General features: G+C 39.1%; 1 protein-coding gene across 5 annotated transcripts in view; it reads right to left on the bottom strand.

Moving 5' to 3' along the window:
- The window catches only part of SCAPER (S-phase cyclin A associated protein in the ER), a 539,898-nt gene that overhangs the window by 517,032 nt on the left and 8,628 nt on the right, over positions 1-14,238 (bottom strand). For all 5 annotated transcript variants that reach the window (XM_036907601.2, XM_036907605.2, XM_036907603.2 and 2 more), the window contains exons 2-3: positions 12,968-13,034; positions 5,877-5,994 (exon numbers count right to left, since the gene is read on the bottom strand). In XM_036907601.2, the coding sequence (XP_036763496.2) occupies positions 5,877-5,994; positions 12,968-12,973 (124 nt within the window). In that variant the 5' untranslated portion in view covers positions 12,974-13,034. The remainder of the gene's footprint in view (positions 1-5,876; positions 5,995-12,967; positions 13,035-14,238) is intronic.

The raw sequence follows: 14,238 nt of genomic DNA, 5'->3' as shown, positions 1-14,238 counted from the left end.
CCCAGGGATGCAAGGATGGTACAACATTCAAAAATCCATCAACACCATCCACATCAACAAAAAGGACAAAAACCATATGATCATCTCCATAGATGCTGAAAAAGCATTCGAGAAAATTCAACATCCATTCATGATAAAAACTCTCAACAAAATGGGCATAGAGGGCAAGTACCTCAACATAATAAAGGACATATATGATAAACCCACAGCCAACATTATATTTAACAACAAGAAGCTGAAAGCTTTTCCTCTAAGATCGGGAACAAGACAAGGATGCCCACTCTCCCCACTTTAATTCAACATAGTTCTGCAGGTCCTAGCCACAGCAATCAGACAATACAAAGAAATAAAAGGCATCCACATTGGCAAGGAAGAAGTTAAACTGTCACTGTTTGCCGATGACATGACATTGTACATAAAAAATCCGAGAGAACCCACTCCAAAACTACTAGATCTAATATCTGAATTCAGCAAAGTTGCAGGATACAAAATTAATACAAACATCTGTTGCATTCCTATACACTAACAATGAACTAGCAGAAAGAGAAATCAGGAAAACAATTCCATTCACAATTGCATCAAAAAGAATAAATACCTAGGAATAACCTAACCAAGGAAGTGAAAGACCTATACTCTGAAAACAACAAAACACTCATGAGAGAAATTAAAGATGATACCAATAAACGGAAACACATCCCATCCTCATGGATAGGAAGAATTAATATTGTCAAAATGGCCATCCTGTCTAAAGCAATCCACAGATTCAATGCAATTCCTATCAAAATACCAACAGCATTCTTCAAAAAAATGGAACAAATCATTCTAAAATTCATATGGAACCACAAAAGACCCTGAATAGCCAAAGCAATCCTGAGAAGGAAGAATAAATCAGGGGGAATCATGCTCCCTGACTTCAAGCTCTACTACAAAGCCACAGTACTGGCACAAGAACAGACCCATAGACCAGCAGAACAGACTAAAGAGCCCAGATATAAACCTAAGCAAACATGGTCAATTAATATACAATAAAGGAGTCGTGGATATACAATGGGGAAATGACAGCCTCTTCAACAGCTGGTATTGGCAAAACTGGACAGTTACACTGAAGAGAATGAAACTGGATTATTGTCTAACATCATACACAAAGTAAACTCAAAATGGATCAAAGACCTGAATGTAAGTCATGAAACCATAAAACTCTTAGAAGAAAACAGGGGAAAATCTCTTGAAAATAAACATGAGCAAGTTTTTCCTGAACGCATCTCCTTGGGCAAGGGAAACAAAATCAAAAATGAACACATGGGACTACATCATGCTAAAAGCTTCTGTACAGCAAAGGACACCATCAGCAGAACAACAAGGCATCCTACAGTATGGGAGAATATATTTCTAAATGACATATCTGACCAGGGGTTAACATCCAAAGAACTCACACACCTCAACACCCAAAAAGCAAATAACCTGATTAAAAAATGGGCGGAGGACATGAACAATTCTCCAAAGAAGAAATTCAGATGGCCAACAGGCACATGAAAAGATGTTCCACATCACTAATTATCAGGGAAATGCAAATTAAAACCACAATGAGATATCACCTCACACCAGCTGGGATGGCCAACATCCAAAAGACAAGCAACAACAAATGCTGGTGAGGATGCAGAGAAAGGGGAACCCTCCTACACTGCTGGTGGGAATGTAAGCTAGTTCAACCATTGTGGAAAGCAGTATGGAGGTTCCTCAAAAAACTAAAAATAGAAATACCATTTGACCCAGGAATTCAACTCCTAGGAATTTACCCTAACAATGCAGTTTCCCAGTCTCAAAAAGACAGATGCACCCCTATGTTTATCGCAGCACTATTTACAATAGCCAAGAAATGGAAGCAACCTGAGTGTTCATCAGTAGATGAATGGATAAAGAACATGTGGCTCATATTAACAATGGAGTATTTTTCAGCCATAAGAAGAAAAGAAATCCTACCATCTGCAACAACATGGATGGAGCTAGAGGGTATTATGCTCAGTGAAATAAGCCAGGTAGAGAAAGACAAGTACCAAATGATTTCACTCATCTGTGGAGTGTAAGAACAAAGCAAAAACTGAAGGAACAAAACAGCAGCAGACTCAGAGAACCCAAGAATGGACTAACAGTTGCCAAAGGGAAAGGAACTAGGGGTTGGGGAGAAGGCAGGGAGAAGGGAAATAGGGGCATTACAATTAGCATACATCATGTAGAGGGGTGGAACGGGGAAGGCAGTATAGCACAAGACAAGTAGTGATTCTATAGCATCTTACTATGCTGATGGTAGTGACTGTAATGGTGTATGTGGTGGGGACTTGATAATGGGGGAATCTAGAAACCACAATGCTGCTCATGTAATTGTATATTAATGATACCAAAATAAACAATAATTATAATTTTTATACTACAAAGCAACAATAAGACATTTTTAGGTGTTTTCTTTTAGCATATAATGTAAGACAAGGTGGTAACTTTTTTTACATTATATTGTTTTCAGATGCACAAGATAGTAATTCAACAATCATATACATTACTAAATGTACACCTTGATAAGTGTAGTTGCCATCTGTTAACATAAAGCTTTACATTTTATTGACTATATTTCCTATGCTGTATTTTCATCTGTGTGACTAATTTATTTTGTAATTGGATGTTTGCACTTCTTTATCCCTTTCACCTATTTCACCCACCCCTACCTCTGTGTTTATGAGTCTGTTTTCATTTTGCTTATATGTTCATTTGCTTTTTAGATTCCACAAATTAGTGGATATTTGTCTTTCTTTTAATAGGGTATGTGTCTTTCTCTGAATTATTTCACTTCGCCTAACACCCTCTAAGTTCATGTACATTGTTGCAAAGGCAAGATTTCATTTTTTTATGACTAATATTCCATTTTGTATATGTACCACATCTTTATCCATTCATCTACTACTGATGGACACTTAGGTGGTTCCATACTGTGATAAACATAGGCATGCGTATGTCTTTTCATATTAATAATTTTGTTTTCTTTGAGTAAATTCCCAGAAGTGTAATTACTGGGTCATACGGTATTTCTATTTTCAGTTTTTTTGAGAAACCACCATACTGTTTTCCACATTTTTAGGTTTTATGTTACTTTTATAGTAAATAATGCCATTATATATTTTCTATCAAAGAAATGAATAGAAAGATCATTATGAAAACTGTAGCTAGGAAGAAGCTAAATTTAAAAAGATAAATTTAATTTCCCCCTCTACTTGATAGTTTTTGTGATTCAATATAACTGCTTTCTAAAAATATCTAGGAAGACTAACAAGGAAAAGCTACTGAGGGAGGACTGGTCCAAGCCAATATTTTTATATACTATAGGGTTTCTGTAATTAAAACAATGTGGCATGCACACACAAATTAGATAAACAGACTAGTGGAATAGAATATAAGTACATATGAAAATTCAAATCACTGAAGCAGACAGACTTTATAGTAAGAGATCTGGGGCAACTTGTTACCCATATGGAAAAAAGAAAATTTGACCTGTATCTCACACAATACATAAGAATAAAGTACAAACAGGTCACAGATATAAATGTAAAAAGATAAAAAGTAAAATTGTATATAAAAATATAATTAAATGTAAAAAAGTAAAATGTAAACATAAACAAGAAATAATAAAACTTGGGTGAACTCTTTTATAGCTTGAAACATCTTACTGTGTAGGTATACTCTCAGAGAATAAAAATATGTCAAAAGGAAAAACGAGGCCCAGTATTCCACTTCTAGGAATTTACCCGAAGAAAACAGCATACATGACTGGAAAGAATATATGTACCCTATGTATACTGCCATATTATTTACAACAGCCAAGATATGGAAGCAGCCAAAATGTCCATCAATAGATGAATGATTAAAAAAATGTGGTACATAAACACAAAGGAATATTATTACACCCTAAAAAAGAAAGAAACTCTGACATTTACAACATAAACCTAGAGGGTATTATGCAAAGTGAAATAAGCCAGGCAGAGAAAGATAAATACCATGGGATTTCACATATTTATGGAATGTAAAAAATAAAACAAAATGAACAAAATAAGCAGTAGACTCAGACACTGAGAAGTGACTGGTGGTTACCGTGGGTAAGGGATTAGACTGGGAGATAAAAAGGCACAAAAATTCTCAGTCATAATGTAAGTTGGTCACAGGAATGGTAATACAGCATGGACAATATAGCCAATGATTCTGTAACATTTTTCTATGTTGACAAATAGTAACTGCAGTAGCTGGGGTAAGGATTTAATAATGTGTGTAACTGCTGAAACACTGTGTTATATACTTGAAACCAATGTAAGGTTGTTTATCATCTATACTTCAATTTAAAAAAAAAGGGAAACAGGAGCCAGCTAAATAGGTCTCTCTAGACAAATCTATAACAATTTAGGCATCAAAATAGAGTGACTATAACTCATTAAATAAGAAATGATGAGTGGAGTATAAGAACAAAGGAACAAAACAGCAGCAGAATCACAGAACCCAAGAATGGACTAACAGTTACCAAAGGGAAAGAGACTGGGGAGAATGGGAGGGTAGGGAGGGATAAGGGCGGGGAAGAAGAAAGGGGGTATTATGATTAGCATGTATAATGTGGGGGGGGCTGTGCAACACAGAGAAGACAAGTAGTGATTCCACTGCATCTTACTACACGCTGATGGACAGTAACTGAAATGGGGTTTGTGGGGGGGACTTGGGGTAGGGGAGAGCCTAGTAAACATAATGTTCTTCATGTAATTGTAGATTAATGATAACAAAATAAAAAATAAAAAATAAAAAAAAATAAATTATGAGTCCGTGCAAATTTAAAAAAATACATATGTATATACAAAAAGGAAAGGGAAAGCTGTTTCTTACATTACAATGTCAACTAATAAATGTAAAAGGAAAATTCAGTTATTAACAAATCACCATTTTAAAACTACCTGAAAAATAACTTATTCAGCTAACAATTATCAATGGAAGCTGAAATAGTGGGTTGACTGTTTCTAGAGAAAGAGGTATTTACATAGTCTCAAACTATCACACCACAAATTACTTATTAATTACAAAGGAAAAAATTACAGTGGAGAAACTCAGGAGATACCACTGTAACCAAATGATAAAAGCTGACGTCTCTAACAATAAGATGAACCAGCATCACTTGTCTCTTATGATGCACTGAAAAGGACACAACATTAATTTCTATAGAATCCCTCCAAAAATATGTAACTGAATCTAAGCACAAGACACCATTCAAACTAAATGTGAGGACTACTCTACAAGTTCTCAGAAAATTTCAAAAGTGAGGTCTCCTTGGGCACACTCCAACATCCTGTTTTCTGTATCCCTATCCAATCTTCTAGATCCCAGAATCCAGGCAGTGTTCACACCACTCCTGGCCATTGAAGTGAAGGGACCAAAGAGAAAAGATATTTTTTCTAGTTCAAATAATAATATGAGAACTAAAGAAATATACTATCTTTTAATCTCTAAATCATTACATTCAATTATACCTAATCATGGTAAATGGTCAATTTTTTTAAAAACCTAGTTTTGTTTTTACAAAAATTTAATTTGAAAAAATCAATCTCCTCTAACTTAAAAAAAAAAAAAACTAATCTGCCAGTCATACTAATATAACAAACCCAATTTCATTCTTATGTAATAAAGTAAAACACCTCTTATGAGACCACAGGTATATTAGATAAGATTTAAAAAGCAATTAAAAATTACTTATTTTACATATATAAATTTGCCAAAGAATTCTGAGTTTTCAGTCTTTCTACTGTTTAGGATTGAATATAACCTAATTTACAACAAAAATGAATTTTTTTAATACATACCATCTTCATCTTTGCTCTCCAGTGGAACACTCCAAGCTATTAGGTTTCTTGCTGTACGACCCTCTTCCGCAACTATCCTCCTTACTTTGTCATGACTGTTGGAGCGCTGGAATGAAGCCTATATATATAAGAAAAGAAAATGTTTGTAATATTATTACATTAGTCAACATATAAAATATACTTAGCAGGCAAATTCATTATTTCTTACATTTTTCTCAAAAAGGAAACATTTAAAACCAACTTGAGATTGGAAAGATGATTAAACAGAAAAGAAAGTAAATTACAGACCTTTTTTACTTCTAAGACTGAATTTAACAACTGTAAAAATAAGTTATTTCAAGAATAAATACAACCGAAGGTTTGAAGTAGCTTCCTAAAGAGCACAAACACCACTGTACACCCACTTCAGTACCATCTTTTACATATCAAGGTCACCGTGTGGAAAAGAGCAGTTTTTACAAACATGTGTACATATTCCCACTTGAAAGCTGTCACTTAAAATGTTTTAGTGAACCCTATTTTTCTCCCTAAAGATAATACTAAAGTAAATTTCTACTCAGTTGAAAATTTCTACTGTATAATTTTATTTCTAAATTATTGGAATCTAAATAATTCCTGTAACTGACATATTTAAATTGCATTTTTTAAAACTCAAACTACTACACACAATGTGTGTATATTTATATATATATATATATGCATGTGTGTGTATGTGTATGTGTATGTGCGTATATATAAATAAAATTCCTTGCTTGCTCTAGTCCCATCCAACTGAAATTAGCTCTACCTTACAGGTTCAACCCCACCAAAACCCTGCGCCAGAGGGAGCCAGGTCCAGTAATGTAAAAGAAATGACCGCCCAACTGATGATTACTATATGAAAATAGCCTGTTTTTATAAACCAAGTACCTGTGAAAGGAAAGGGGCTCAAAAGCATCCCTAAGAGCACAAGGATGCAGCCTCTCTGCCTAATCCTGAACTCTGTGTGAGAAATCTGCCTCTTAATGAAAAAAGATCACTACTATGCTCAGCCCAAAATCCCAGTCCAATTAATGGATGCCTTCATCCTCTCTTCTAGTTACTGCCAGCCTGGGCTTTTAGCATTCTTGGAATCCTTAGGCAACAATATATTTACTGGGCAATTACTACATGTGAAGCACTGTAAAAGACACTGAGGAAAATACAAAGAAATCTAAGGCATTATACTTGTTCTCAAACAGTTAATAATACAAGAAAATGAACTAAACATGTAAGAGCAAAAAACAGTATGTGAATTAATCAATGATAGCTAATCTACAATTTGCCCCCCTTTCCCTCAGTAAACCATACCTGCTAGAGTTCATGCCCTTGTGTAATCTCCTCCCCTTGAATCTGCCTCTCACACTTGCTTTTTGACCAATAAAATGAGGGGGAAATGACATGGCATTAACTTCTGAAACTCGGTCATAAGCAGCTTTGCAGACACTACTGGCTTTCCTGAAAATGCTCTCTCTTGGGATACTCACTCTTGAAACCCACTTGCCATGCCAGGAGAAGCCCGAGGCAGCACGTTCTGGTTGACAGGCCCAGCTGAGCATCTGACAGACAACCCCCACTTAGCCATCTTGGATGCTGCAGACCAGTTAAGCCCCCAGGTCACTGCTGCAATCCCAGCACCCCAGGCACAGCAAGAGAACAGCCAGTAAACCCACAGAATCATGGGAGATAACAGGAGCTATGTATGTATGCACACCAAGCCATAATACACACATCCATATTTCCATCTATCTTAAAAGAGATAGTAAAAACCATGAATTTATAAAGATGCCTGCAATTTAAACCCTACACCACAAGGTTCATTGTAACTTTACCCTTTCTTTATTTGTAAATTTCTTTCTCTACCTAAGAAGCCAAGCTCTGGTTATCTAAAATATATTTACTTATTGTTCAATTCTAATATATACATAGTTGCAGAATTGCTAACCCCTGTCTCTGTAAGAAGCACATTAACAAGAAACAACATTTCTATGCAGGTCCAATCATTAGCTTTACAATATCCAGTTAAAGTACTGGATTTTGTTTTCCAAAATTGTTACAATTAGTTCTTCTCATCCTGGCCCCGTTCAGCTTGGTTACATTATTGATTTGCAGTATGTTACTCTTTCCATTCCATTTTGGGTTACCCTCACTACTGGTAGCTTTTAATTACTTATTTGGGGAGTATGTGAAAAAAAAAAAAAGCAACACATTAATCCTAAATAAAAGAACTGAATGAGTAGTGTAACTCCAGGGGGAAAGCATGTTCCCAGTACAGGGCAAATAAACCTTTGAAACCAAAATCAGTAGAGGGAAAACTAGATGGGGAGAAAGCTTTTATTGCTGTGGGTAAAACTGTAGTATTTCCAGAATATCTCACCTGGCTTTAATGTATACACATATCAACAGGCGTTACTCAGGGGTGGAGATATTTCATCTCCATATCAATGGCTAATTACTTGGGCCCAAGAGCTTATCTGAAACTGAGAGGTTAAGGAGAGGCCCTTGCGTGCTTCTGCCAGAGTAGGAGAGAGATGTCCCTGGACTGCAGTTTGTATGGAATAAACGGGCTTTAAACTTTATTTCTCCCTTTGACTGATTTCAGTTTTAGAGATATTTTGCCCTGGGATTTCCCCTCCCTGGACTTACATCTGGTGGTGGTCGACAGGACTTCTGAACCCAAAATCTGTCAAAATGGGTGTGACCTATGGGAGAGCTGCCCCCAGAGATGGTGGGGAGATGCCTGGAACCCCCCTGTGGATGGTGAGGAGGACCCAGTGGATGAAGGAGCAGAGGATGCAGCTTCACTTGTTATTATGCCCCCAGCTGTGGGGCTGCCAATTTGGGAGCTCCTAATGAGGAACTGGTCTAGGGTAAAGTACCTCCAGTTCTGGGGAAGGGTGGAAATACCAGAAGCTGCCGAATTTATCCTCCATTAGTTGGAAGACAGCTTGGAGACCCGAGCACGGGTGTAGCAGCTAGTACTGCAGGGTCTCTTTTCATTGAGACAGTGGAAAATGTTATACAGGAAAAAGAGGATTATCGAGGAAAGGGAGGGACTTAGGCAGGAGAGAGACACTTCAGCATTCAGCATCGCTTGGAGGAGCTGGGCGATAACCTATGGGATGCTGTTAAAGAAGAGAGACAGTTACTGAAAAGGCAGGTCACGCTCCTAGAAGGCTCCTTAACACCATCAAGGCGGGAGGCGGCAGGAAAAGACACGTTGCAGGAGGCCATGGCAGAGGGGGGAGGAAAGAGTGGTGCTTTCAGCCCGAGATGGAGGAGGAGCCTCGGGGAATAGAGGAGGCGGCGGAGCCATGGGCAGATCTGCTATCAGGGCAACCGCCAGAGGTACCATCCTCTCCTATTTTAAAGACCGGCCAGGCTGTAATTAAGAAAATAAAAATGAAACAACCATGGGCTACGCAGGGGAAGGAGCCAACCCTCCCCAGGTTGTGGGCATGTCCAAATGTCCATGCTCCGCCCCTATACCCAGGATGAGCTGGTGGACATGAGTGTCCGGTAAAGGCAGAAGCCATCGGAATCTCTGCCTTCATGGCTTTTACATCTCTGGGATATGGGGGTGGAAAACACTGTTATGTCGGGTACTGAGATGAGCAGAATGGCTTTCCTGACAACTCACCCTTCCCTCTGGCAATGGTTGCAAAATGCCCATCATGCTTGAGGGAATCATACACTCCTGGAATGGCTGGCAGCTGCCATCAGGATACTTTGGCCTCATCAGGGTGATTTACCCTATTTACCCAGTAGTTAGAAAATGTATGTAGAGCTCCAACAGGTACTGAAGAATTTGGGTATAAAAAATATCATCTATAATATGTACCCCCAGAGCCCCAATTAAGATGTGTTCACTGTAGGAATGAGAAATCTGGTGCTGCATACAGCTCTAACATCTCTCTTTTGGTCCCTAGTGACTACACTTGTCCCCCACCTAGGGCAACCCATAAGTGAGGCTGCTCATACTTTAGGAGACCTGGGGGAGGTTGAAACAATAGGGGATGGAAGGAAGTACAGGCCATGACTGAAAGCAGAGGTGCAAAAGGCCCCGTGAAGGTCTTGAGGACCCAGATGTGGGCTGATCTGATAAAGGCCGGGATAGTGAAAGAAAAACTCAATGGGCAGCCCAATAGAATCTTGTTAGAACTGTGGCACCAATTAAATCCAGAGCAGAAGTTCTAGCTGCTGAGGTCCAGGACACAGAAACCAGAGTCAAAGCCTCATGCCTGGCCTGTGTCCCTACAAAACTTCCTGGGAGATAGTACTCAGGATACGCCTGAGTCCTCACTCCCAGAAGAGGATAATGGGACATCATGGTTGGACTGGAGGGGGCGGTCAAGGTCCCCAAGCTGGGGGACATGGTGGGGACCAGAGGACACATGTAGATTTAGCACTCTATTGGTCCACTGTGAATGTACATATCCTGGCATTGGTGGACACAAACGCTGAGTGTTCTCTGATTCATGGCAGACCTGAGTGTTTTCCCAGAATCCCGCAGTGATAGGTGGCTATGGGGATAAGGCAGTTAGAGGGAAGAATGCCCAATTCTCATTGAGATAGGTAGTTTACCCCCAAAGAAGTATACCGTGTACATTCCTCCCATCCCTGAATGTATTTTGGGGGTAGATATCCTGCAGGGCCTGTGGTTACATGTGGTAAAGGCAGTTCTGAGGTTCCATGTGGTAAAGGCAGTTCTAAGGAGGCATGCTAAGCACCCACCTGTAGCAGGTGACAAATACTAAGCAGAATAAATTACCTGGGGGGCACAAGGAAATTGGAAAAACTCTACAAGAGTTGGAGAGGGTGGGCATCATAAAGCCCACTCATAGTCCTTTTAATTCCCCAGTGTGGCCAGTGAGAAAGCCAGACGGCTCCTGGCATATGACCGTGGACTACAGGGAATTGAATAAAGTCACACCCCCTTTGCATGCTGTTGTCCCCTCTATAGCCGACATTCTGGACACCCTCAGCCATGAACTGGGAACGTATCATTATGTAGTAGACCTTGCTATTGCTTTCTTCTCTATTGACATAGCACAGGAAAGCCAAGAACAGTTTGCCTTCACGTGGGAAGGCCGGCAGTGGACATTCACTGTCCTTCCACAGGGATACCTCCACAACCCCACCATCTGTCACCTGTCACAGACTTGTAGCTCAGTATAAGGCCACATGGAAGAAACCGCAAATGGTGTGATTTTATCACTACATTGATGATATCATGCTCACATCTGATTCTCCTTCAGATTTAGAAGGGGCAGTTCCTAGACTGTTGCAACATCTACAGGAAAAAGGATGGGCTGTGAACAGCACCAACATTCAGGTACCTGGTTTGTCTGTGAAATTCTTGGGGGTTGTCTGGTCAGATAAAACTAAAGCTGTTCCTGAAGCAGTCATGCACAAGGTCCAGGCTTTCCCCACCCCTACCACTATGGCAGTATTACAAGAGTTTGTAGGTCTTTTGGGCTACTGGGGAGTGTTTATCCTGCACTTGGCACAAATTCTGAAGCCCTTATATGGTTGATACAACAGGGCATCAGGTGGGACTGGGATGAGGCATGTGCAGCTGCTTTTACTGCTGCCAAGCAGGCAGTCAAGGCCATATAGGCCTTGAATGAAATGGACTCATCAAGACCCTGTGAGCTAGATGCTCATGTAACCAAAGATGGTTATGGATAGAGTCTTTGGCAGTGGCTTCAACAGACATACTAACCTGCTGGATTCTGGTCACAACTATGGACAGGAGCAGAGGTCTGTTACACCTTGATAGAGAAGCAACTGGCTGCTGTGTACCACACCTTGCTGGCTATGGAGCCCATCACTGGAACAGCTCCGACCAAGGTAATAACAACCTCTCCCATCACGGAGTAGGTGCAAGACTGGGCCCAAAGGCCACAGAGTGGCATGGCACAGACACCTACACTGTCCAAACGGGGCGCATACTTACAGCAGCACAGCACCCTCTCTACTAGGCCCTTAAGTGGAGAACTCCAACACGTATTGCAGCCAGTGACCTATACCAGTGGAAAGCAGGAAGAACTTGCTTTTGAGCCATTCGTAGGTGAGAGTCCTTATCAAGAGGGAAAAGCCCCTATTCCTGAAGATGTTTGGTATACAGATGGTTGCAGTCTTTAAGATGTAAAAGAAATGAGTCTGGCAAGTGTGGAGCGGGTAGGGATGAGACAGGAAAAGAGAACATGTGTAGATATACTCCTTACACCCAGAAAATGGGACTGGCTCCTATCCTGGGCCCTACACTTTCAAAGATTCTACCAAATACCAAAATAACAAAATATCAAAAATATCAAAACCTAAAAATAATCAGTAAGTAATTGAACAAACAGGAATTAAGAAAGAGGGATTCACAAACTGATCTAAGACCCCCAAGGTCAAACAATGAAGGGAGGAGACAAATCACAGCCTCTGTGCTGGGAAACCAGAATAAAAGCATCTAACTTTGTTTAAGAATGGCTACCCCAAATATTCTAAAGGAGGTGTGTGAGCAGGCTGGGTTCCCCCATAAACTGCTGTATCTCATCCTCCTGGGTTTGAGTGGGATAGTTTAAGAAGATACTTAGAACTACCTGAAAATCTTGAGTTAGAAAAGTAAGGTATATGGGAAGGGAAACTGTCTACTCAGGCTCTCTGGGGGAGTTTCACCACATCAGTCCCCGATTCAGAGACTGTCTGGGCCCACCTTCTACCCTAACCACTTCCTGTAAGAGCAGACTAGGCCCCAGGTACGAAAGCAGGTCAGGCTGGTTGGCATGGATTAATTTATAACTTTTTAAGATTAAGGCAAAAAAGAAGCTGGCTTCCATTTGTATTCTTGCTCTAGGTCCCACAAATGTTAAGAGTGAGTCTGGGGCTTTCAGGTTGAATAGTACATTCATAGTTGTTCACCTTATTACTATGCTTTACATCAAACGTATTTCATAAAGTACCTTGTATGTAACAATTATTACATCAAAAAAGATAATAAATAGAAAAATATATGAAAGGGAGGAAAGAGGAAGGCCAAAGCAACTAAGGTTAGTATTTATGGTAGCTTGATCACTTACCATCATTCTTTAATTCTCTTCTATGCCAAGAATCTCATTTACCATATAAATGGGGTATGTATGACTCCTACAATTTAAAAAATGTATATATTATTAACCATAATATTGGGCAGAAAATTATATTTATTCATAAAAAGATACAAGTCTCATAGCCCCAAGTTTATCATTAAAAAAATTAAATCATTTACTTACATTGCCTGTTTAAATATAATACAGCATGTTTAAAATACTCCATGCTGAACAATACCTCAATGCTCCCCCCAAAAAAATTATTTTTAATTAAATGGAAAAGAAAGTGTTAAACACACGAATAGTCCACAATATCCCAACCCAGGGGTTTCAAACTGTTCACTACCATCTATACACATGCACACATACACCATACTTTATATAGCAACTCAGGTCATACACATTTAACTGAAACAAAAGTTTTATGAAGTTAACATTTATCCCTATTGTGAGAGATGGGCTCTGATATTTTCTTCACTATTTCATTTTTTAAAGGCTGCTTTCACTGAACTGATTTATGACCCACTAATAAATCCCAACTTAGTACACAACACACTCCTTAGGAACTTTCAAAAACTGAGATTTTTATTAGAATACCTTAATTACTAATTATGTAAGGGACTTCACAGAACAGACCCTACCTTCCCGGAGACCTATTTAATGGGGCCAAACCTTTACTCAAAGAAATCCAAAGCAGAGAAACTAGAGAGAACACAAGGGACAGGGAAATTGCTAGAAAGAATGGCCAACCCCGCAGAAGAGCTAATGAACACAAAAAGAAAGCAGCAACCAGAACCAAACCTTCTTCTGGGATGACAGCCTAGGTAATTTATCCTTTGTCAAGTGACTTTGCTCCTTTTAAAATGCTGCATGAAAACATATGTGCACACAAAAATTTATACACAAGTACTCACAGTAGCATTATTTATAACAGCCAAAAAATGGAAACAATCCAAATTAACTAACTGACGGAAAAATAAAATGTGGTATGAACATACAATGGAATATTATTCAGCCATAAAAAGGAATTAAGTGCTTATTTATACATGCTACAACATGGATGAGCCTTGAAAACATCATTCTAAGTTAAAGAAGCTACTCACAGAAGACCACATACTGCATATTTCATTTATATGTAATGCCCAGAACAGGCAAATAGTATAGAGTCAGAAAATTATTATTGGTTGCCTAGGGCTAGGTAGTTACAGGAAAATGGAAGTGACTGCTAATAAGAATGGAGTTTCTTCGTGGGGTAATAAAAA

Source organism: Manis pentadactyla, chromosome 11, assembly GCF_030020395.1.
Source record: "Manis pentadactyla isolate mManPen7 chromosome 11, mManPen7.hap1, whole genome shotgun sequence".
Classification (NCBI taxonomy): Eukaryota; Metazoa; Chordata; class Mammalia; order Pholidota; family Manidae; genus Manis; species Manis pentadactyla.
The sequence above is the reverse complement of the archived record's forward strand: the minus strand, read 5'-3'. Positions and strand labels throughout refer to the sequence as shown.